Consider the following 26,391-nt stretch of genomic DNA (forward strand, 5'->3'; position numbering starts at 1 on the left):
CTAGTGGATGGAGGGACTGTAATTACACGAAATGTACAATTTAATCTTATCTTAGATTTCTAACAGCACGATTACAAGGTTTCCCTGATTACGCTGTTCAGATACAACTATCAGCAATACCAAAGTTCTGCTTGCTCTAAGGTAAAAGGCTGCCTCTAATTAAACGATGCTATGGTTTTATAGGAGTAAAACGTGCTCACTGTAGTACTAAGTATAAAATACCAGTGTTTATCTATGGCGGGCATTATCAAAGAAAATAACAACATTCTCAATTTTATTCTTTATGTGCATTCACCTGTATATAATAATTTAATCTCGGGTAAATTAGGGAGATTTTTATAGCTAATCTAGAGCTAGAGTACACATCTGGAAGACCTGTGTTACAGTCCCCGCTCCACTCAGTGCGCCAGTCCTCTGCATGCAGCAGGTGCAAGCACTATTGGAAAGGCGGGATGGAAAAATGCCTCCAGGAGTCCACACGCTCACTTGACAGACTGGGATTTCAGACCTTGCTCCAGGCTGGATAAAGCACGAATTTGAAGCCAGCTCTCCCTCTCTCTCCCAGAGATCTTAGCTGTTTTTTCCTATGCACCAAAGACATCAAACTTAGCCACCAGGGTGCAGAGTCAGTTCAGAAAGCTCGCCAAACTTGCAGCGTTTGAGGCACAAATGATATACCAGGTGGGTATGCCTAATGCTGGAAGCAAGGGCCAGGATCAGCCATTTCAAGCCCTGGGCAAGGCAGCCTGACCTGCCGGAGGGCAGTTCCCTGGTGGCCATCAGGAGTTTATGGTCAGATAGCGACTGTGCACCACGGGTGCTGGAAAAGGCAGCTCCCCTTCACAGTTCAGCTGTCTTCCTCAGGGCTACTACACGTTGGTTGCAAGAGTGGGAGATGGGGAAGGAAGAAAGGGACATCAAGGAAGCATCGAACCGAAGGAAACCGTGCACTGCTTTTAACCGCTGTGATGGTGTAAGTCCTTGCATCCTACCTGCTGCAGACCATGAAGAGCAACAGGAGACTTCCCATGGTAGTCTACATGGCTACATCTCCCTGCTGAGTTACCCCCGGAACAGGTACAGTGAATGGGAGGACAAGCACGGGCCACATCAAAAATGGGAGATAGTGATCTCTCAAGAAAGGTCATAAGGCAAATAACATGGTGGCTTTACTGTCAGCGGTGGGGTAATACCAAGATGTGGAAGTGCTGGAAGGAGACAAAAGTCCCAGCAAAACTGCCTCTTTAGCAGGTGTGTGGGCATCCAAATTCCTACGGCTGTCTCCAGCAACAGAGGCTTACATTCACTGAAACCTGAGGAGACTGAAAGGGTAGCCACTTTCAGAGGGACTAAGGAAAAATGTCTGACTTTTCCAAATACAAAAATTCAACCTCATCTCACACAGATCTGACACGCACTCAGAGAGCAGCAGCGTGCTACCTGACTTAAAGGAGTCTGTGAGACTGGGGACTCACTTATCTAACTGCTCCATCATTATCTGATAAATAAAAGCCACTCGATTGTGTTCAAAACCAGTACTTGGGAAGAAGGAAAAACAAATGCATAGTAAGTGGGGCCAAGCTAGCACAAGTCACAAGTCAGTGGCAAACAAGGTCCTATGACCAAAACAGCTCCTCCCATCAAGAAAATGTTTTGCTGGGTGAGTGGATGAGTAAGCAGCACACTCCTTGACCTATTCCCTCAGTTGGCACCTGACTCTGGTCAAGCCTGACAACATCAGATGCGTCTTCCCCGCTGTCTTCCAATTTTTCTGTACTAGAGACCCTGAACACAAGAAGCCCCGGCTGTCAGCAGCCCTGGTCTCACTAGTGCCTGCACCACTCCCGAGCACTGGCTGCATCCATGTTCAACCGCTGCAGCCACCCCTGCTCTTCTTGCATGCAAGGTGGTGAGTCCAGGTGCCCAGGCCCTTGGCGTAACTAGTCCAGCTCCCTGGAGAGGGTCTTCCTCTCAGTTTCTGAACCCTCTGTTGCTGTTCCTTTTCAGTTTTCCCTATGCAGGCTGGAGATCTGCTTTGATGTGCACCACAGCGCACCTCACGTACGCCTCCCCCTGCAATGAGATGCAGTCCTAACCCACGTTTTTCTGGCAGTTTCAGCAAATGCTCTCTCATCTGATTACTCCTCCCAGGAGCAGAGGAGCTTCAGTTACTACTGCCCTGGAAGCAATCAGAAGAGGCTATCAAGAGCAGGGACCAAGCCCAGCTATAGGAGGATTACAAACATCTGGAAACATAGACCTCCATGGTTTAACCCACTGGCCTTGATGCTCAGCTGAAGGTGGCCCTTCCTCTTCCTCTTCTGATGCCACAAGGTCAGGAAGTACGGGAGAGTGGCGCAGGACAGCACCGGCACACACCAGGTCTCTGCCAGACTCCTGTCTGCGGCAGCCCGCATACATCCCAATCCATTTTTAGCAGCTGCAGAGCCTGCAAAGGTAGCACCAACCACATTCAAGCAGTTTGGCTCAAGCGAAAAGACAGCTTTACGCTCTTGTGACAGCGCACTTGGATACCTACAGAGTCAGCATCAGCTTCCCGCAGGCCGGGACCTCCTCAGACTGGGCTCAAACTGGAGCTGGGTGCTGTAATCCCATCATGAATATAGCCCTGCGGGGAAACCACGCGTGCCATTTCCCTGAAGCGCAGCATTTTGATTTTCGAGATTATCCAAACAGGTTGGGTTTTTCTCCCTTTCGTGCAGCCCTTGCTCTCGCAGACATCTCCGAGACGGGATGCGATGACAGGCGTCCGCATCCCGCCGGCCGGGGCTGCGCCGGCCGGCCGGCACGGGGGAGCGCTCCCGCCGGACCGCAGGCTCCGCACGGGCAGAAGGGACTGGCGGGGGCGGCGGCGTGACACCCCCCCGTCACTCCCGCCTCTCCCCCCCCAGCGGCCTCGCAGCCGCCCGCTCGTTTCACACCCCGCGGCCTCGCCTCCAGCCGCCGCACGGCCCCCGCCCTCCCCGCAGCGGCGGCTGCGCTCCTGCCCCGGCCTCGTCCCGGCGGCCCCGGGCGCTGCCGCCCCCCGCGTCCCCCCCCCGGGCCCCGGGGCCGCCCCCCGGCCCGGCCCCGAGCATGCTCAGTGCCGCCCTGACCTACTTTCCCCTGCCGGAGCCGGCAGCGGCGGAGCGGCGGGCAGCGCTGCGGCACGGCACGGCACTGCGGTAGCGCCGCGCTCCGCCCGCCCCGGCCCCGGCATGGTGCTGCGCGGGGCGCGCTGAGGGGCACGGCGGCGGCGGCGGCGGGCGCTGCCGCGGGGCGGCGGCGGCAGCGTGCGAGCGGGAGCAGCCGGCGGGCAGGTGAGCGGACGCGGCGGGGGGCGCGGGCCGCGGTTCCCCCTGCGGGCGGGCAAGCAGCCGGGGGTCCCGGGGAGGCGCTGCCCGCCGCCGCCTCGACCGGCCGCGCCGCCGGCACCTGCCGCGGCTGCCGGCGACCCGCGCGCCGGCCCCTGTGCCGCGGTGGCTGCGGAGCTCACCGGTCCCCGGCGCGGAGCCGCCGCGGTGAGCCCCGGAGCGGGCGCGCTGCCCCGCCGCCGGCGGCCCCGGGGGAGCCTAGAGGGCCGGAGCACGGGGACGGTGGCCGTGCCCGGGGGAGCGCGGCGATTCTGGCAAGCCCGACATCGTCCCTCTCCCGCGGCGGCTGTCGCCCGGCAGTTCACGGGGAGCCCGCCGTGGAGAGCGTAGCTACCCGCGCGACGGGAGTGGAGTAACGCTGCGTTCAGCATGAAAGTTCAAGAGATTAATTCAAAGCAGCACCGGGGCTTGCAGGGAAACGCGCTTCTTCAGGCAGAAAAGCGAACGAGCCCGAAGCTTTTACTGGAGACCTTCAACTCCTGCGCTCCCGCTGGAGCCCGCAGCCAGGATGCTCGCTGCTGTCCCGCGCTGGGAAGGAGAAAGGGAGGTACTAACTCAGTGCCGAGGCCTCTGCAATGGAGCTGACTTCTTAAGGGAGCTTAAGTTGTGCTGCTTTAAATTTAAAATAAAGGCTGCCTCCTGAAATTTTGTTTTAATTACCCTTTTACTTGACAGGATGGTCTCATGAGATAAAACTCAATTTCAGAAGTGCCCCGAGGGAACAACAATCTAAAACTTACGAGCGGTCTGGCAATAACTATCAAATACTGTTTCTTAACGGGGCAAATTCGAACAGCATAGGACGAGTGAGCTAGGGAGAACAGAGAGCACTACTGAGCTGGCACTTTTCTAGTGCATTTATCTGGAGAGTCTTGTAAGAGACTACACTTCCTAAGAGTCCTCTTTCAGTTGTTAAATTGAAGCATCTCAAATGGAGCTTCCCTGATAACCATGCTCCGGAAATGAAAGTACCAACTGTGTAAGCAATGCTAAATACTAAATGTGACCCCATTTAGTACGTATTTGCCTGAAAGACTGTAAAGTTAGTTCAAAGGGAAAAACACAAAGGAGTTAAAAGGGAAAAAATGTAGCATTTTAGTTGTTTAGAGACATTACATTGTGGAAGAGTTTCTCTCTTCACTGCAGTAGGACAAAATACGGCAGATCTCTTTTCAATGGAGATGATGTTTGCATGGCAGGAATCTTTTGTCTGGCTTAGCGTGTACGGTTAGCAACAGCACCATTGATATATTTGTGGTTGGTATAGTAGGAATCCTTTTTTATGAGAAAGCCTTCTCATTTAGACTGCAGTATATCAACATCAGTTGATGTGGAGTGCAACTTACACAGCTGGAGTGCACATTGTACACCCTTTTTTTCTGAAGAATTTGAAGTTTTCAGAGGCCTAGACAAACAGCAGAACATCCACCAAAAAAAAGGCTTTCTTCCCACTTTAATACAGTGATATGTGGTGTTTGTCCAAGGCATGTTTCCCATCCTGAAAGCTTAGAGTCAGTCGCTCTTAAAACATTTAACACATGGTGGGAGCATGGCAGTGAATTCTGAAGTGATCTATATTGTACAACTCCAGTTGCCTCCCTGCCCCGTCCCCCTTGCCTCCCTGCAATTAGACAGGTCCTGCTCTAAGATGGAGGAGGAGGATGGAGTCGGCAAAGGAACCTGGTTAAAGTGTATTCATCACTTCAACCAGGGAAAAAAAAAAAAACAAAACCAACCAACAGAAATAAGCAAAGCCACCTCTATACAGTTTAGGAGAGGGTCATGTTTGTGACACAATGATATGAGTGCTGGGGAATGATTTAAATGGAAAAAAACCAATCTCTGTTTTAGTTCTTGCCTAGAAAGTTTGGAATCTGGGGACTGGCATTTCTTTTATGGTTTAAACTTCTCGCCAGTGTAAGGCACCACTGAGATACAGATGCAACTTATAACAGGGAGGGTGAGCTTGCCAGGAGCTGAAGTAACCTGTACTGAGCTTTGCTAGCAGGGTCCTCTTTCTCTGTCAGCAAGTTGCACCTTTACTAGAAGTTTTTGCAGGCACAAACGCATATGATCCTACTTTGGGATATCCTGGACCATATTAATATGTCACCAGAGGACTGTGGTGTAAGACCAAGCTCCTGGATACTTCCTGGAATTTTTTCATTCCTGCAATTCTGAGCTGCTGTCCATCCACGCAGATTTGTGTGCCTTTGCAAACCTCTCTTTGTAGTCTTAATTTTGTTATTTAGTTCTGTTAACTAAAACAATGGCATTTTCTATCCACGTACAGACCCATCTTAGAAACATCATTTCCAAGACAATGGAGATGCTATTACTTTTCACTAGTTACTATTATTAAAATAATTCATAGCAGCATTTTAGAGCATCATCTCTTCTATCTGCCAGGAAGGCTGCAAAGGGCAGACAAAACTTGTACCTATTTGTGTCAGGATAGAGGAATTCAAATAGATTTAGTGATTTTGATTTAGCTATCTAAGAAATTTTGGTAGTGGACTCTCTTATTTCAGAGTAAAAGTAATTACTGTGAGTAGCACCTGTTTATCAGAAATAAGGAACTCTTTACAGACGTGTGTAAATGTCTTATTTTGGAAGAGCGCCATGACATGCAGAGGAATTACATTAAGAAAAACCTACCTAGCCCAAACTTAACATTTAATTGACGTGATTCTGCCACTCTGAGAGTTTTATACCAAGAAAAGATTTCTGCTGATATTTTTAAGTCATGCAGGGCCAGGGCACGTATACTGCACTGCAAGTGCACCGCTGTGCGTGCAGCCCCCAGGCTTACGTGCGTGACTGTGTGGTACACAGTCCTACCGACAGTACTGGATGCTGATGGCAATACCGGATGCTGGGAAAGTTATGTTACTTTAATGTTACATTTTTCAATCCGAAGTAGAAATAACTGGCACAAAAGTCTGAAATTATAGAGGTTCTTTAGTAAACCGTTGAGGGCTTCCAGCTAAATTATTGCATATACGTGGCCTTATATGGACATGCTTTGGAAAGGGCTGAATTGATCACATTTGTGTACAAACAAGACTTAAGTTACTGTGTGGTGCAGGGCAAACTCCTTTGAATCCCGTCTGCTATCCTCTTTGTTACTTGTGGAGGAAATAAGCACAGGCACTTTTAACCCGAAATGATCCTTTTCTACTGCAATCAGTCATGAATGGTTAGAGTCTTTTAAATTCCCCTTCTGACAAGGTTAATCCTGTCCTAATCACGGCATCCACGTGTAACCTCTTTGCCCTGTATCCCAGAAAACAATAAATGTGAAAGCCAGTCATTAAAAATTATATCCATCTTGCAATTCTATAGGGATAGAAAAGAAGTAGTCATACTCAAATCTGTTTTCTCCTACTTTTTTTCTCTTTTATATTCCACTAAAATGGGAGCCTTTTGTTAAAATAGTATAATGAAAACCGTATCAGTGCATTGAAAACATTCACTTATTCAAAGCACATACAAAATTTAGAGTTTAAATAGCAGAAGTCTTTAGCCCTGCGAAGCCCTTCATATCTTTGTTTAAACAAAACTTAATTTTTAGTTTTATGTCTTGTTTGAACGTCCTACATCTGGAATTCTTCCTCTTCATTTGGAAAAAGAAAACAATTAGATGTGCTTAAAGGATGGTTAGCTTTGGCAAACACAGCTCAAAAGAGGAAGCGGAGGGAAGTGAATCAGGCCGCGTTCTGCATTGCTATGTTCTTAGCAGGGTCACGTAAGCCATGCCAAGAGCATATGAGATCTGTTGTATTTGCTGACTTCGGTTATTTAAACTGTTGGCAGAATAGTGCTTACAGAGTGCCGGTATAAATAAAAGATAAGAGGTGAGTAAAGAAAATGAAAGATACGTAGAACTTGGTGAGGCCAGGCAGCGCGCAGATGTATGTGGAAGTGTGGGAGAGATTCTCTGTGCATCTTCTTTGTTCCTCCTTTCTCAACAAAGGGGACCTTTAAGCATTGATCCATCTGCGTTTGCTGCAACAGCAAAACAGCAGCTATGCTGAAAGCTCACAAGGAGTTAAGTAAGTGTCTCTTAAAGCCATACAGATGTTTTTGGAATAATAGCTTTGTATACAAAATTATATTGGGTGGTAATTGTCCAGCCTCCAAATAAATCCAAATGCTAAATAAATCTAGATAATCTACACAAAATAAGTATTTATTTGTAAGATTAAAAATCCTGAAAAGAGTGGATACCTAATCAAACATGAGCTGGGCCTTAAAAAGTCTCCACTACCAATAGTGTTGAATCTGCTTTATGATCTGGGTAGCCCACAACTCAGTAGGACATTTCCACCACAGTACCTGTCTTGATTAAAAACAGCAAGCTTCTCCACTAAATATAAAACTTTGCTTTGTTTTTACTGCAGTCATTAAAATACCTCCAAGCAAGAACACTTAAATCACTCAGTCCATATGAAAACACACATATGAACTACAACTTATTTAATGAAAAGTTAAGCATCCAAATTGCCTGAGTGTTTTTGTTACTTCAGTGTATTTCGCAAAAAATTGATGTTGTAATCCCAGAGATGCTGGGATTACGGGAGCTGTGACATCAAAATGGAACTTTTCAGAGGTTTGGCATTCATGAGGTACTTTTACATAATCTCTCCAATAATTACCTACCAACAGCCTTCATCTATTCATTTGTAGGTTAATGGATTAGGGTCTCTGAGTGCTCGTTGACACGAGGGGAGTGCACATCAGACCATTCAAAGACATGGTTAAATCAATGGGTCCATTCAAATATTTCAAGTGAAGGGGATCTTAAAGTCTCAAGGACACCATATGCTTGCTAGTTTTGCAATATCGAGACAGGAAGTAGGATAAAGAGGAACAAAACTGAGGAGAAATTTACAGTAAAAATATTCTAAAACATTTACACACTCATAAACACACCATGAAGAACTCCTTCATTGTACCATTGCTGAATAGAACGGCATGTGCTTCTTTCCCTACACCAAAAGCCTGGATGTAGCATTCATTTTCAATCACACATATAAAATGTGGAATCACCTTATTGCTTGATGCTTTCTTGCTGCAATTTATTGATATACTGTGGAACCCTGAAACTAAGATAACTGAATCTTTACAGTCATTAACTTTACTCTGTTACCCCCTACAGCATTGGATGTGTTCAGAACGAAATAACTTTAGAAGATATTCATTACAAATTTTACTCCGTTTCTGCTATTGATAGTAGAATAAGCTACGGCCCTTAATTCTTCCATTTTCTTTCTTTTGTTATTTATCATTTGTCACCTTACAAAACGAATTGACAAATGTTTGCCTGTAATAGCTTACCAGTGCCTACAAAACATAAAATTAATTTATAGGCTTCTTTATTATCATTTCTTTTAAACAGCAGTCCTAGAAAAGGGCTCCAAGTTGCCATACTGACAGCTGTTCTTGGTCACTGCCCAGGGCCATACACTCAGAGGACAATGAATACACAGAAGACAGTTAAGTCCCCACATTCTGCATAAACTATCATAATGTATTAACCTGTGCAGGTAAATTATATACAGTCTCTCTTCAATCTTCCTAAATTCCCAGCCCTTATTTTATCTTGTGTCGAGAAATTGCAGTCTAGTCGTTGTTAATCAAAAAACTTCCTTCTCTTTCCTCCCACTGCCCCATCAGTTTCACTGAAATTTGTCTCGTTTTAGTATTATGAGAAGCAGTAAATACATATGCCTCATCTGTCTTCTTTACACCATTCAATATTGTGTATATTTTTAATAACATCTCTTCTTACTCATCTACCCTCTGAAGTCAGTAGTCTGAAAAGGCTATCTTAGTCTGTCTTTGAGTCTGACTTATTTCTGCTGTATTCTATTTCAAGATTAGATTCACCACAACTGACAGTTGTCTAGCATCAAGAAGCCAGATCTATCAGCAGATAATAACCCATGAACTTTAGAGTCTTGACTATCTACATGTGGGAAAAAACCCAACATTCACTATTGCAGACACCCCAAATAAGTGATATTTCATTAGTTACCTAGGCTGGAAATAGGTCCTCTCTGTACGGTAAAGGCACTCGCTTACACTCCATGTAAGCACAATGGAGAATGCCAAACACATCTTTTCAGGCTGTATTCAACACTCTCAGCCTGTCTCGTCATTCTAAAATGCTGCTACTAAAAAAGAAAAGGATTATGAAGGGGATCATGAAGGCAACTTCCCAGCATCCCATATAGAAATTTTTAAGACTGGCCATATTTTTTCACAGTGACTTCTCCAAGGCAATTCCTGTATTTGTGTTTCTTGTGTATTAGAGTTTCTTTAGGTTGGGATGGGCCTCTGGAGGCCATCTGGTCCAACGCCCTGCTCAAAGCAGGGCTACTGTAGACCAGTTTGCTCAGGCTATGTCTAGTCAATTTTTGAACATCTTAAAGGACGGAGATTCCACAGCCCCTCTGGGCAACACGTTGCAGGGCTTGACTGATCTCCTGATTAAAAAATTCTTCATAAATAATCATAATTTCCATTGTTGCAGCTTGTGTCCCTTGTCTCTTGTCCTTTCACTGCGCACCTCTGAGAGGAGCCTGGGTCTGTCTTCTCTATACCCTCCCATCAGGTGGCTGAAGGCAGCAGGTGTGACACCAAGTGGCTCAGCACACGTGGCCAGGGCAGTATCACACAGCCCTGATCAGAAGTTTCTACAAGATTCCCAGGCAGCTGAAAGCAGCTGAAGAGACTGAAACACGCACATAGTTGGGAGCTGCTGCCCACGTGGGAAGCCCCAGTCTAGATGTGCAGAAGGAAGCTCTTCATCTTACAAACTTCACCAGCATGCCACTTATTCAACACAGACAGGGAAGCAGAAAACCATGAAGTTATGAAGGACTGAAATCCCCCCAAAGAGAATGAACAGAGCAGCTCTTTCAGAACTAAGCCTTAATATTTTATTGACTAGCAAATGACTAGAAAAATGAGTCAGAAAGTTTCTGCTACTTCTAAATGAGTGACATTTCTTTTCATCTGCCTGTCCGGACCCTAATAGCTTAACCTTTTCAGTAGGTGGTTCTCACTCTTAAGCCTATGAACTGGCAGAGAGCTTCTCGCCTTCTGTGTGGCATAAGTTCCTTCATTTGCATGCCTGTTCCAGTAAAACCTGTTAACTTTTACTTTTGCCCACTCTGTAAAGGCATTGCCCATGGAAACTAGGAAAGGTAGTAAGTAGTTTTTAAATAATAAAGAATTAGCTTTAATTTTGTTTTGTAGCATTATCCTTGATACTTATTTATAGACAAATGAGAACTAGAATGAAAATAATTTCATTTTCTTGGTCACTTACAAGCCAAGTAAGATAGCATTGGGATGTTAAAGCTATAGGAACATAATTTATGCATTATACAATAAGCTGGCTTCTTGTGCTTCATTTCTGAATTGAATAACCTCACAGTTAATAGGATTACACATTATTCCAAGAACAAGAACAGGCCAGTCTTACAGAAGTGAGCGAACCAGGAAAAGGTATGCATCACTGCCCTCCTTTTCTGTTCTTTTGTGCTCTGTCACCATGTTGTTCTGCACAAATGCAGTACTTACTTACAAACGTGGCCTCTCACCCACAGTCGTTTTCTTTGGCGGCAGTAATACTGGGAAGCAAACCCACCTGTGACATGAAAAAATAAATGGTCGATCAGAACACGTCTCTGAGTGATTAATGTTCCCAGCCAGTCCGAGCTGTAAGTGTCTTCTGTTTAGACTGATGCTTGATTTTGGGCAGAGAAGTTTTAACCTTCGTTTTTGTACCTGTTTCACATAGTTAGGAGTAGTACCACCACCCTGCAGCTGTGCTTGTTCTGGAGCACATTCCAGGGAACTTCTCTGGATAGAAATGCATAGAAAGCACGCTAGAGCTGGCTATCTTGTCACTTAGAAGAAAAGCCTGTTGTAGTTCCCTCATGTGGCTCAAGTCTCGTGCAATTTTCTTTGTAAGTTAATCCTGCAAGCAGTAAATCTGTTACTTTCAGATTTTCAGTTTATACCACTTGGGTTAGGGAAGAAAAAAACAAAACTATTTAATGTAAGGACCACTGGCAGCCATCTTTCAGTGGTAAATGTTGCTACAGATACAGTATAGCAGGGTAAGTAAGAACACATATATGTTCTAGGTGCTGGAGGAGAGTTTGGGGATTCCTCTGATTCTATCTTGGAAGGTAAGCCTGCCCCGGACTACAGCTTTGGGTGGGAAAGGTAGCTCGGAATAGCCGGGGGTGTTATTTTTCCTTTTCATGCACCACAGTTTTAACATTTTAAAAAAAAAAAAAAAAGGGAATAAAAATGTACGTAACCACATTAAACATACTATAAAATTTTACTTTCTATAAATCTTTTACAGGTAGCTCATGTGCTTTGGAGATGGGAGGAAGGAATGCTTACATTCTTTCCATGACCAGAAATTTAACTTCTTGTTTGTAGTGACCCTTTTTTGTCAAAAATGCTCGCAGAGACTCAGTCTGTTCCTACAGAGCAATACTCAATATTGCAGATGTCCTCCTTCATTAGCGTCCTGTGTTACACTCAGCCTTGAGGAGTTATTACAGGAATCTTTCTTTTAGTCTAGTCAATCCATCTTTCTCTGACTTCAGGTCAGATTAAAAGGTTACAATTTTGGCTGCCTTCATCAGGTTTATCGTGGGCCACAGTAAATTACTGCCTCTCATGGCCAAGATCCAGGGTGACAGCACTATGCCCACTTCTCCAATATTCTGGATTCTCTTGCTTCTTTGCCAGAAGTGGGCAGACATCACTAGCAGTCCTATTTCGGTCTCCTTAGCCTCCTCCCCATTTAGTTTTGTGATTGAATCATAACCCATTACATCACTTATGTTTAGCAGAGCAGCTGGCTCCCAGATTTGTTTTCCCTGACATTCTCAGGCTGCTATTGTGCCTACGGCAAAGCAGTAGGACAGAAATTCTCAGGAAATCTCCCTTTGCACCAGAGTCTGGTGTGAGCACATTTTCTACCCTTTCAGTTCTCTCTCCCTGCTTCTTCCTGCTTTCCTAACCTGACTCTAGCATTTTTGGTCCTGCCCAACAGGTTAGCAGAGGGTCCTGGATGTGTAGTTCCCTGCATGGCCACCCTTTAACTTTCTTGTGCTAGGTGAGGCTGAGAAAACCTTCTTTGTGGTTTCTTCCATTTTTTTGTTCCCCACTAACAGTGCAGAGGATGCACACCAAAGAAAAGATTCCCTATCACTTCCTAGTTGCAGTGGGACCATTTGTCTAAACCTGCATCTTAAAACACTGCTCTTCAGAGAGATCTCTCCCTGACTCCTCGAACGTACTCACGACCACTTCCCTGGATGGCACATGAAAGCAGCAGCCACCATTTCCAAACATTCCGCTTTAAACCTACTGCCTGGTTATTCCTCATACTAGCCATCAAACTGTATTTGTTTCAAACAAGTGCATCTGCAGAGGTATTTAGCGTTTTCTTAATATTCTCCATTTCAGAAACATACATGGGAAAGTACATTCCCAGGAGTGACATGAGTAGGCATGAATCTCCCACAGTAGACATAAATTATTTGGCTCTATTTCTTAAAATTTACTGCAGCTATTTATGATTCAATTCTGTGCCAGAGTGAGGGAGTCACTGTTATTTTCAGACAAGTAATTGGCCCTTTGACCATGTTAAGAACCAGTCACATTTGTTATCGCTACACAAAGGTACAGTTTCTGCTTTCATATGCTCCACATTAAATACAGGTAAATGTACGGAATAGGCACGCCTTACATTGTCACTGCCATCACACACTTTCCAAACATCCATCCACAGCATCCCTGTGCTGTAGGGATTCAGCGGGCCACCAGCTGCCCTGAGCTTCCCAATACACTGTGAGTCCTTCCTTACAGGTTTTCTGTTCACCCGTTGGAGTGATGCTGTTTCATTTCCTTCTGGAATGCAAATTGCTCTTCACGCTAAACACCTTTTTTGATTGCTACTGATTTTTCTGCCATCAAAAAATATGGTAGGCTCAAATACAATAATAACAAGCCACAGCCAGTAATTAGTAACACAAAGCTTAATCAATTTATGTTGTTCTTTTGCCCTTCCCACTGTCTTAATCCAGCCAGTCTTTGTTCCTGCTTCCTTGCCAGGAAGTGTGACGTGTCTTTTGGCTTTTCTGTATGGCGCAATGCAGATCTATAACACTGTACAGAAACATTTTATAGAGTGAATATGTGTAGCCATAAAGAATGGCTGTCTCCAAGGTTAATGGAGTAGTAGAAATGAGATGTAAATAGTTACTGAAGTGAATAGGCAGAATTGAAGGATTTTTTCCAAAGTGAAGATTCGGACGGGCTGTACCTATAGAGAACTTTGAAAGTACGGGCTCTACACGCTTTGCATAATTGGAAATGGGTTTCTGAAGTCATTGTTTATATAGCTTTATATGACAAATGAGATTTGCATATTAATTAGAAGTTAGAAATTATTCTGGCTGTTCATGACAAATATTTCCACGTTCAATAATTAGAAAAACAGAGAAAAAATGAGGGCAGGCTTGGTGTTGTGACAGGCATCCACGCCATGCATGCAGCTTACCTAAAAAACAATAGTTTGTCATTTCTAGTAATGGTTTGTACTACAAAACGGAGGAAACTATTTTGCTTTTTTAATAACAGTTGTGTCTATTTGTATGAAATCAAGTTCATTGCCTTACAGAGAACAGGGGATGGAGAAGAAAACAACCTAAGTCAAATATTACCAGTGAAAGACAGTAATGTTGTTTTCTTTCCTTTTTGAATAAAGAAGAGGGAAGTGGATTGTTTGTTTGTTTTTGTTTTAGTATTTCCTTTATATATGAACTGACCTTGTCAAGCAGTCACTGTCCATGCTAAGGTAGATGAGTTACCATAGTGTCAACCAGATCGTTAATAAAATGTAAACAGTTTTGCAAGTAAAATGTTCATTTGGGGAAGGTTTGTTAGATACTTACTGTTACCTATATTTGGATTCCAGGTAGATTCCTTTAACTAATAAGTTTCACTAAGTTTCAGTTATTTACCTTGCAAAACCATGAGTAAAACCAATGTAGTTAGATACTCTGATGTGATTTTAACATCATTTGTGGCCCTTAGACTCCAAGTGAAATTTTTGAAGGTGCTCAGTTTGAGGCCAACATTGTGCCCTCAGTCAGTACTGAATGCCAGTTGTGTTCGCTGGGAGCATAATGAGGCCAATAGAGAGCACATTTGTAAACCCCCCTCCCTCCTCTGTCTACAAACTGAAATCCCTGTTTAAGAAAGGGCTCATTGTAGATGATTAGTTGAGGGAAAATATTGTAGTGAGAGTGTGCAAAAAGTATCCAGGCAAAATGCTTAATGCCACATAAGGAATGGAGAAGTCCCAACTTCATTTGTATCTCAAGAAACCTTACCCATAATTATGTCACTAGCGAGTATTTTTCTTTCTAAATTTGCTCTAAAAATGACATTGAAATGATTTTATCAACTACTAAATATCCTCTTTTAAGAATATTCTTCCATGCTATGTTTTATTTCAGAAAACTTAAAAAATGCAGTAGCTTAAGAAAAGTGAATGGTCTGAGATGTTTTACTGTATGTGCTATTGTATTTGGACAAAACTGTATATTAAGGATTCCAACATCAGCTCCAAAAACCTTTCCTGGAGCAGTTCTTTCTTACACCATGTTCCACAATTCACCTAAGACCATGCACGTGACAGAGTTGCAGCACTGAACTGGTAGTGACAGCTTTAACGTGCTGTACCTTTGTTTTTCCTGTTGATTTTGCAAATGTTAAGAAAAAAAAAGAAAAATCCTGTAGAACTTTTGGCATAAAACTGTAGCTGCTGCTGTAGCTAAATTGCTGCTAAGTGTCTAGGTGATAAAAGCCTTCTCCCACGCCTGCCACTCTGAACAACACTATTGTCAGGAAAATGTATGCATCTTTTTCCAGTAAGAATAAGGACTGTGATAACATTAGCATTTAGACAAGACACTGAGCTGATGATTGTGAAATGCATTAATGGATGTGTCACTATTTTAAAAGAGCACATCTGATGGATTGTTTATACATGCCATCTCATTGTACTTATTTATTTATTTTATAGGATATTTTAAACATAAAATTGCACAGATCAAAGTAGAACTCTCCTGTGACCTCCTCACCTCAAGGGCCTGCATTCAAGAGAACCGATCCCAGTTCCCAGCCAGTTGCGTATACCACTGAAGGAAAATGAACATACTGCACAGCCACCACTTTTTGTACTTTCTGCCTACCACACACCTTGTCGTCTTATTAGTAGCTTTGACAACTGCTGAGCATGTGACTAATAGCACTTTCAACCGCACTGACATGAACACGGGATCTGCACCTGTGGTGATCTCCCGCATCGACCATATTATAGTCAAGGAGGGGAGTAGTGCCTTGATCGACTGCAATGTCCAAGGTAGTCCTAGTCCACATTACAGATGGTACAATTCCAACGGCCGCCTGCTCCAAGAGGAAGAGAACAAAGGTAAGATCTTAGTATTCTCACTGATACAGCCTGTCCAGAGACACTTCTGATTTCAGCAGGTTGACCAATAACCTGAACTTAATGGCCTGACTGTGGTGTTTTCCTGTGTGAAAATATATGAAAGCCCGGTGGCAGCCATAAATTTGTTGAGCGCGCCTTGGAAGAAAACAATAACGTTTTTATAATGTGTTATTTATAGCAACACATAGCAAGAAGCTGAAGCGCTTCACAGAAGGTGTAGACAGAAGGTTTCATTGGAAGACTTCGGGTTTGATCCTATTTCCCATTCTGTCCTCTTTTGTCCTTCTCTGGCACCAAAAAGCTATTTTCCAACTCAAGGGAGGATTCTCTTGACATATGGGAATAGTTTGTTGGCATGAATTCAACACAGCTAACTCCCTGATACGCCTCCCGTCTTTATGCATAGTGCCGTGGGAGTGTGAGGAACAGGAGATGCCCTGAATGACCAACAGAAAAACCTATATAGGGCAGCAGTCAGAAGGACAAGCCAAGTTTGAGCCTTCCTGGCTTTAGTTAAGACTCTTCAGTTGCATTTGCCAGAGACCTTAATTACTCATTAGCTTGTTTTCCTTAAATGGAAGGTTTGGGTGATAATCCTAGTTATACTTCTAGGGCACATTTGGGGGGGGGATGGAAGGTGTTTTGCTCACATAATCCTTCCATACTGACTGCTTTGTTCACAGCATGATGAAATAAACTCTTGGTTATTCATACTAAATGCAAGATAGCTTGCCTAACTAATAGCTGACCTGAGGGAGAACTCTGCTATGACAGGAGTAATGATTGACCCAGCTGGATGTGCAACAGCATAGTGTATCTGTAAAAGCTTACTGCATAACTGGTTATATTTTACATTACAGTATTTTATCACTTTCCTGAGTAAAGCTAGAGAAAGGAACTACTTGAGCTAGTAAGCGGACTTTCAGATACAATTTGTGCGGTTATGGCAACGTACTGTGATTAGTGCGCTAGAGTGTTTTACTAAGGCTCACTAACAGAAATTTTCCCCTTTAGTTAGGCATCTAACTTTAGGCCTTTGTATAGTCAACTGAGAGAGGTAGCTACTAACACAAACATTCAGGTAGGTGAGCAAAAACTTTGGCCAAGTCAGTAAAAATTGCAGATGTAGTATTAAGACAACATCATTTTAACTTAGACTTTCAACGGTGCACTTCCTCCTTTAAGAAACTGACTGTCTTCCTGTAAGAAATGTTTCCTAGCACAAGACCTTTCCTTACTATGTATAGAGTTATGTTGAGTATGGCATTGAGCTGTTATCAAAACCCAGCAATGATACCTTTTCTAATCATTGTTTTCTCATTAGGCTCATACTGTCTGCCAAGATCCATTGGCACAGACCCAGTCATTGAGTCACAGTTCAATGCCATTATGTCATTTATAACAGCTGGAGCCAGGATATATCAGCAAGGCATCTTGTCATTTTACAATTAATAAAGACCTACTTTGCCAACATTGCAATTCAAAGAAATACTGAGCAGCCAGTACTCTGTATTTTTTCTTACTCTAGAGGTGGAGAAAGAAGTGCCATCTGTTACAGATGCTGACATTTCCTCTGTAAGGGAGTTTTCCTCTGAATTTGCCTAACTTTAGCAGATTGGGGTGATTTTTTTATGTGAAGGTCTGCTTTAGACTGAGCTTTTTATTTATTCTATGTTATTTAATTTCAGGCTAAGTGATTCAGCTGCTTTCAAGAATTAAGCTAGGGCAAAAAACAGCGTTTCAGATAAGTTAAAAATTCTAAGTAAGAGGATAAAAAGGTGTAATTAAGAACTGTCCATAAAGGAACCGAGGCAGGGATCTTGTGGGAATACTTTCTACATAGGCTTCTACTGGAGATAATGTAAAAAACCAATTTGGATAAGCCATGTTTAATTAGAAAAACTTTCAAAACGGTAAAAGCCCATAACAACTCTGAATTAAAGGCTTTTTTTGACTAATGAATTTCAGAATTGCCCACAGATTCTTCCTTGAAAGAAATAAAGTAAAAAAAAGAATAATCTTTTTAACAACAAAAGAATTTCCATGAAAAGGATAAAATAAATGTAGAAGCAAGGTATACACCAATCTGTGGCAGGACTGCAATCCTTGCCTTGTGATTTACATGCGTTGCACAGGGATTTTGTGCTGGTTTAGTCCTCTGATCACCGATTCTGTGTCTTTGCTCAGCTGCCTTAATAGACTTAAATTGCAGCTGGTTAGGTTAGGTTTAAGGAAAAACAACTTTCTGATAGTAAAAATAGGTAAACACCTGAAATTCCTTGCTGTGGAAGGTTATTGAAATTCCATTACTGCCTTCAACAGATACCTGTCAGGAATGGCTTGGGATTGTGTTACAGAGATTGAAAACAGTTGAGTCTGCCTCTGAGCAGCAGTATGTATTACATGATCTTGTTGGCTTACGTCAGCCTATGTCATTGTGTTACAAGGAAATCTTCTGTATGACATCTCCCTCTATGAAGTGTTCAGAAGGCACAGAGGCACTCCTACACTTTCTGGCTGTGCTCTCCACCATGTGAACACTTCCAGGGGTGGGTTTACATGAAGGAAAAGAATTGACAGCAGGCTTTCCCATTGGAGTTGAATCATGTGTTTTATAGCAAAGTTGCAATTTAATAAGTCGTATCACACCAAATAAGGCAAAAAATACACATCCTCAGCTCTCAAATGGTATTGATATTTGAATAAAAATGAAGCTCACTTGGGGAACTAAAAATCTAATTTGTTATCAATATATAATGGCAAACACAATAACTAGCTGAATCTTGAATCACTTTAGCAGTGATATGAGCACTGGGTTGTTTCAAACTCAGTTTAATAGCTAAATTGTTCTGCCGTGCCAGGTTCAAAGGATATGAAATGTACAGGTACAATTACATGTAGTGACCAAAGATATCAGTTATATTACACTGATAGAAATGTAAAAGTAAAAGAAGGTCCACCATGGCGTGTAGAAGTTCGCACTGGCAAACAAGATGTTCTCTTGGTTGGTCATGGCTCTTCTCTTTCCCATCCATCTTATTCCTCCTGTCCTATTTCCCTTTTTTAAAATCATAATTCATAATTAAATTCTGAATACTTCAGAGGGCAGGCAGTGTAGTATATGATGTCTGAAATCTTACTTTTTTTAAAGTTTACATTAACAGAATTATATGAGATACTGTAACAAAACACCAAAACTAACCCAATTGTAAGAAAATGCACTGTCAGGGAACAAAACAAGGAGGGCTTAGTAGGTTTTTCTGCCTCACAATCCCATTGTTGCTGTTCTTTGAGGAAGTGTGGCATGTGTTTGCAAGGCTCTCTGAGGTAAGTAGTCATATCTTTGTAACTTAACTGACCGTAAGATTGTGATAGATGTCATGCATATTAACTAATTTTTTTATGAGAATTTGAGGGCATGATCCAGTTATTCACAGTTGATGTCAGGGACTTGATAGTAACACAGCTAGGGTCTCCGGGACAGATAGACCTTTGTGATAGTAAATACTTTGTCTTCTTGTGAACGTTATTTCCTTCTTCCAAAATCTGAAGCCAGTTTGACAAAGCTGATGTTTAAGACTGTACTGATCATGTGAAAAAAATACTTCTAACTAAGTTACTCTGTCTCCTCTCCAGCAGGAAAATGGTGGTTTCTTGACAACGGGCTACTAAACATTACCAGCGTGTCTTTTGAAGACAGAGGTAAATACACCTGTGTCGCATTTAATATGTATGGCAATGTTAACAATACTGTGACGCTGAGGGTTGTTTTTACCTCTGGAGATATGGGAATCTATTACATGATTGTCTGCCTTGTAGCTTTTACCATTGTTATGATACTGAACATTACTCGGTTATGTATGATGAGCAGTCATCTGAAGAAAACAGAGAAAGCAATCAATGAATTCTTCAGAACAGAAGGGGCAGAGAAACTCCAGAAAGCCTTTGAGATTGCGAAGCGTATCCCCATTATCACTTCAGCCAAAACACTTGAGCTTGCCAAAGTAACCCAGTTCAAGACCATGGAATTTGCTCGCTATATTGAAGAGCTCGCTCGGAGCGTACCTTTGCCACCTCTCATCATGAACTGCAGGACTATAATGGAAGAAATTATGGAGGTTGTCGGTCTGGAGGAGCAAGGACAGAATTTTGTACGGCAGACAGCAGAAGGCCAGGAAACCACTGAAACAGATGAGCTGTATATGATCCCAAATGCTTTGAAGCGCAGTGACTCTCCCACAGCGGACTCTGATGCATCGTCACTGCATGAACCACCTCAACAGATTGCAATAAAAGTGTCAGTTCACCCGTTGTCCAAAAAGGACTGCATGGACGGTCAGTCGCAAGAAAGCGTGCAGTTGGACACCAAGGAAGAAGACACTCCTCAAACACCAGCACTTCCTGCAGAGCCCCCTCCTGAGCCTTCTGCCGAACTCAGTTCTGATGACACAGCATTGGCGAATGACAAAAATACATGCGTTATATATGAAAGCCATGTATGATAGTTACTCCTGAATCTATGCATAGCAGGAAAATCAGGTGGAGCTCTTTTAAAAATACATATTGTACTTGCCGCTAAGCCTTACCTGGAGACTATCATAGCAAAAGCATGTATGTGGATTATTTGGCACTTTCTTCTCAGTTTGACTTTAGTTAACCATGATGTATGGCAGAGTAATTGCTATTACATTAATATTAATTGCTCTTTTTGATTAGGAGTATTTCCAAGAAACATTTACCTCAGCATTTTCTAGGTTGGAGTCACCTGTAGTGGCCTCCTGGAAGTCATTGGTAGTCTTTGATGTAGGACACTTGAACATACTAAACACAAAATTGGTTTTCATTTTCCTCCTTCCCTCTCGTTATTTCAATCTATTGCATTTTTGCAAATATTATCTTGTGAATTTGAAATATTGCCCAAAAGGCAGCACTCCAGTAGCCAAATAAAATCCTAATAGATCCCATTTACAAAGCCTGCTTGCTCAGCTGCATTGTGATTTAGAGGGCTATTAAAGAAAGTTAAAATGTTTCCATTTCATTTGAGACCACACTGCTTAGGCACAAGGGAAATAGTTTTCCCGTTTCCATGGAATGAAGATGCCAACAATTGTTTTTTTCACATTGAGAAACAAGTTTGAGGTGTATTTTACAGATGGGAAAGCCCGTAAACATCTTACAGAAAGTTGCAGTCGCAACAGCTCTGCAGGGGTTTTTTGCATATATTTGACTGTTCTTTACTTTGCCAGAGGTTTATATGGAAAACAGCTGCAAATATGCAAGATGTCTTGTTTTGTAGTAATTTGGTAGGAGTAAGTACGCACTACCTTACCAGAAGATATGCAGGTTCCTTAACAGTCCTGCAAATGCCAGTAATTAGCTGATGACAAGGCTGAAATGGCAGAAGATCCTTTTATTGGGATTCTCAATTTTATGCAGATTCATATTCTGAAGATCAAGCCTAAATTCATCTATAAGCATAAGTCGGAGAGTGTTTTATCCAAACTAAAAAAAATATATATATAATCAAGTGTCCTGTGAAATTACAATGACGATCACATAGTTTACTGTGCTATAATTGCTTTGGTATTCTAAGAACCTCCTACCTATGTAGGATGTTCACAGCTTGAGTACATGTGACTCTATCCCACTAAAGCTTTAATGATCACTGCGATTGTGGCATTAAAAAGGATCAACATTTATGCCAGGAAATGCCAGGAGTGGAAGGGAAGTGATAATTTCTATTGCAGACAGACAATAAAAGACCTTCTCTGGAGTGAGTCTGGAAAGAAAGCGCTTACAAGGAGGAGTTTGTGTAGGAGTAATAGCGTATTACTTAATTACTTGACACACATTTAATTTGAAACTCATGAACAAAATATCACCTTACAGTTTTTAAGAAGGACTGTAGTGTAAGTATAGATACTCAAATCTAGAGTCACGTATACTGCAGAAAAAGAAGTCACTTAGGTCTATGAGGAGATGATGCATGGATGGCTCTCTGGACATTTTATTGAAGTAGCCACATCTACATAAGGTGTCTGTTGGAGGCAATCAATCAGGTATATTAACTGCACGAGTAATTGAGATCAAACAAAGTCAATGTTGCAGCTATCTAAAAAAACTCTTGATAATGAGCTGAGGTTTTATGTTAACTTCCTCATGTTAAGTGCAGAGCTTCACTAGCAGTGTAACACAGGAACACCTGTGACTAACGTTGGTGATGCAGAGAAGGCTCCACATTTACCTTCCTATGGTTATTAAAAAAAATACATGTTTAATAATGGACTTCAGATTTTGTGACCAACTTGTGAAAATGACAGCATTTAGTTGCCTAACGTTTGTGCTCACCACAGTGGTAGGCATCTATACAAAATGCATTTGCACATGCCCAAAAGGAAACATGCCAGGGCAAAGTCCCTTTAGGAATGTGGCTGGCAATATTTTACTTCCAGTGAAGCAATATAAATCTAGAACACAGGGTAGATTAAGAGAATGCCATAAAGAACCTCACTTCTGACCAGTGTGATTGAAAATACTACTGATGCAAACTGTTAACTTCTTGTCTGAGTCCAAAGTACATTTCTGTTTAGTGTTCACATCAGTTTTTCAAGTCACTTAATTTGCTTCTGGTGTGAAAAAGGACGAGGGCAGAAACAAAAGCAGGAACTTGCACTAAATTCTTTTAATTCACCTTAACCCCTGAAAAGAGGCATCTTGATTTTTCTGCCTGTCCAGCATTTACAAACAATGCTCATGTATTCTAAAGTTACCTGCCTAATGCCCAACTAAGATTGCACAGATGAGCAAGGATGTTCTCCTTGAAAGCATAAAAATAACTTTTAAATTACACTTTAAAATTTTTTAAAAAGTTTCAAAATTACTTATTAAAATACAGTATTTTAATTTTAATTGTTTTTTCTTTATGAACTTTTTACAGTAGAGACCAGACCCCTTCATGTATTCATATGGTGATTGGTACCAGGCAGTTCTGATCCCGACTGCTGCCCTCAGGCTGTCCTCCAGCCTGTATATTATTTATTTATTGAGAAACATTTGAGAGCAAACAATCCCCATGGTTTTCTTCAGTATCTCTGTGTAAACTTCCTTGAAGATATAGATTGTGTTTTTTTCCACAAAGAGGTTGCCCACAAAGAGCATGTATTTGAAGTACACACAAACGTACATTGCAAACCACATATGAGCAACAGTTGTTTGGATTAGATGCACGTAATAGCTGCAATGCTGAATTCCTGATGTCGCAAGGTCAAAGAGAACCTTGACTTTGCTGGAGCTGGACTCACTCGGAGCTGAGAGTTCACAGATAGGACTGGTCCAGCCAGTCTGCTATAAATACTTCGGACATTTAGCTTTGTGGTATTATCGGAGTAAAAACAGAACAGCGCTGTATCTGAAGAAAATACAGATTGTAATGGTTCTGGTTGTGTGTATTTTTTCTGATTTCATGCATGCTGCTCAGTATCTTTATGCATCCGTTATATAACACCTGTAAGCATAAAGCTTTTTACATGCTTTCAGGCACTTCCTTTGTGGGAGATAGATGGGAAGCAAGATCCAAACCCATCTTTCCTGTTCCAAACTTTCTGGCTGTGCTATTATAAAGGAAACAATTCTGTCTTGCAGTATTTATTAGGGAATGGCTATTTTATGGTGTGAGAACACAATTAACAAACATAAAATTAATGATGGCTCTAAGGAAACATTAACATTTGCGTTGTTATATATTTTCATGCACCTTAAGCATTTCAGGGACATTAGAGTGATCCGTTCCCATCATTGGACTATGCACACCTTTTGTTACGTTGTTCTGTTTATTATATCACCAAATGCTGATGGTTCTTAAAACACTCAGAATCTGGAAAATCCAGTACAACTGAATTTGCATTCTAAAAGCTTAAGGAACACCAAGCCAGGCTTAGAAAGGAGAAGAGATTTGCAGGATATATTTACACTTTTTAAAAATATTTTTGCCAAAACTTCATGAAACGTGACTAGATATCTGCAGCATAAGAAATCGGTGCTGGATTTGAATTTTACATTTACTATTCTTTTTGCACTAAATGTAAGATCATATAAATCAGACCACTTGAACATAGTACTCGCTATCTACTTAACATTTTCTTTTTGAGCAGCATTTGTTTACTGTTGATCCTTTTTTGTTCTCTGATTTGAGTATGCTTGTGGTGAAACCTACCCTTCAGTCATTTTTTGAGATTGTCATTTGAAAAATTTAAAAGAACCCATAGATCAGCATTTTTATGCAGGTTTATTAGTATTAGGTGGGGCACAGCAGTTCGCTCCTGTGCTTAAAAATTACTGTATAATCGTAAGACTTGCAGAATGGCATATACGGGCAGACATTGATTTTTTTTAGGTCAGTGCCTGTTTTATTCTAATGTACATACTATGTCAGTTCCTCAATTTGCAGTTACCTTTTGACAAAAGTACTGTAACATATAGCCAGGGCTTTCTGATGTTCGATTTGGTTCAGATCAACTAATTCTGGAAAGTGTTAACAGTGTCGAATTTTAAAAGTTCTCATGGAATACCTTGGCAGCATGCTATTTTAGGAGTTGGCCTCCTAAGTATGCCATACTTAGTGGGACAACTGAAAGCTTCTTAGATGCAAAGGAAATGCTTGCACTAAAGTATCTTAAGTTATATTTCATTTATTATGAAATCCTTTTTGATTTCACAAGAAATGTAAGACAAATATGAATGTGTTCTTTTGAGAAGCAGTTACTGTATTTTGATTTAAATAACTGTTACGATTTTATAGTTCACGGCCGTAAACCACAGAGACCAGTTCATGCTGAAGTGGCAAAATGAAATGTGATCCAGCTTGTAAATTGATCATTGTTTCAATAAAGAATTTGCACAGAGTATGCCGGGTTTGTACACACTCAACAAGATGATGGTTTCCTAGTAAGAGTATGCCACGGCATCAGCCAAGTGGAAGTAAACTATGTCTTTCATTGTACATCTGCTCATATTCCAGAAACATTGATCAGAAAAAACAGTTACTTACCTAGAAAGGAAGTTTTAATAAAGCTCTGAAAGGGAGCTGTTGTCGTTATTCAGAATATAGACCCAATTGTTAATCGGTGGTGTTATCAATAGCCTAGATTGCTCATGTATGTAGCATCTTCTCTTTGGAAGCATGTCAGCACTTCCGCGTGTAATCCAAAGGACTTTTTTGTCAGCTGTTTCCTCTCTGAGCCCTGTCATGGGGCCTTGCAAAAAGTCTTGCTGCTGTTTCAGAGTTGGGGCCAACAAAGTAAGTGTCTTTTCTACCAGAGGCACCCTAGTACCAAGACAAAATAGAAGTGTGGGTTGCCATACCTGCCCCCATTCCTTCATCCACCCTAAAAGGATGAGGTGAAATGGCTTTCCTGTCCCACAGCAGCTGGACTATATTACTCCCTAACAGTCTTCAGCAGGACTTAGTTGAAGCAGACACTGTAATACCTTGTCCTGGCTCTGCTGCTGCTACACGACTAGCAGCCAGTGGCAGTCACTGACAGAGATGGAGTGGGGGGAACTTGCCCTTTCACACATGAAAGCTTTACTCTTGCCAGCTGCCTGTTCTAGGCTGGAAAACATAGCCAATAGGAGGAAAACAATAGCTATTTATTTCATATTTTAACTCTGCTGTTTGAAAGAGTGCTCTAATTTTGAAAAATATTTTTAGAAGCATTTTATTCAATAGTTTCAGTTGAGTTAATGGGGCTGAGACACATCCACAATTTACTTAAAAATATCTATGAAAAATAGTGAAGGGGTCACAAACTGATCATAAGAATGAAATACGTACGGCTAGAGCCATACGCTATTTTATTGTCTCAGCATGGGACCCTGTCTTGCAACTGGGGCAGTTTGATATGCTGTGACTTTTTTTTTATATAGAACAGCACCACTTCAGGATGCTCCCCTCCAGCATGCTGAACTCCTCCAACAGCTTCACTGGAGCATTTTTCAGGAAGGCAGGGTACCACCAAGCAGTTGGTTCCAGTGAGCTATGCTCCTGAACACTGTGAAACAGGCTCTTCCCAGCCCCAGTGCTTCTTACAAAGAAAATATATTTATCATGTGGAGGAGACTGCCTTACATCAGTACTACAGAGGGCACTCCAAAACTAAAAGCTGCTGGTGGGTAGTATCTCCACAGAGACAAAGATGGGGACAGTGGGGGGTCTCGGCTCTCCTACTAAGACTGGAGCCAGGGAAAGCCGGTGCGTAGCTCAGGGCTGGTACCCCAGACATTTGTACTGCTGTAACACCACTTTCCCACAGGACTGGATATTTTCTAGCCCACATCCTGCACCAGTGCCTGGAATAACCAGCTAAGAGACTTGAGAATCAGTTCCTTTTCACTATCCATTTCTTCCATCTCTTCCTCTCCCCGTCTTACCTTCCTGTGCTTTTCTCTGTCCCCACC

The 26,391-nt window shown here is 42.1% G+C and overlaps 1 protein-coding gene across 2 annotated transcripts; it reads left to right on the forward strand.

Moving 5' to 3' along the window:
• The first annotated feature begins 2,637 nt into the window (after positions 1-2,637).
• On the forward strand, positions 2,638-24,837 carry MFAP3L (microfibril associated protein 3 like). 2 transcript variants are annotated; one of them, XM_076336521.1, is made up of 3 exons: positions 2,638-2,697; positions 15,508-15,915; positions 19,573-24,837. In XM_076336521.1, exons 2-3 carry the CDS (start codon positions 15,633-15,635, stop codon positions 20,436-20,438), a joined length of 1,149 nt encoding a protein of 382 aa, XP_076192636.1. In that variant the 5' UTR covers positions 2,638-2,697; positions 15,508-15,632; the 3' UTR covers positions 20,439-24,837. The 2 variants fall into 2 exon arrangements, with proteins under 2 accessions (XP_076192636.1, XP_076192637.1); XM_076336522.1 differs by lacking the exon at positions 2,638-2,697 and adding an exon at positions 3,293-3,320.
• The last annotated feature ends 1,554 nt before the right edge of the window (positions 24,838-26,391 follow it).

This window comes from Aptenodytes patagonicus, chromosome 4, assembly GCF_965638725.1.
Source record: "Aptenodytes patagonicus chromosome 4, bAptPat1.pri.cur, whole genome shotgun sequence".
Lineage (NCBI taxonomy): Eukaryota > Metazoa > Chordata > Aves > Sphenisciformes > Spheniscidae > Aptenodytes > Aptenodytes patagonicus.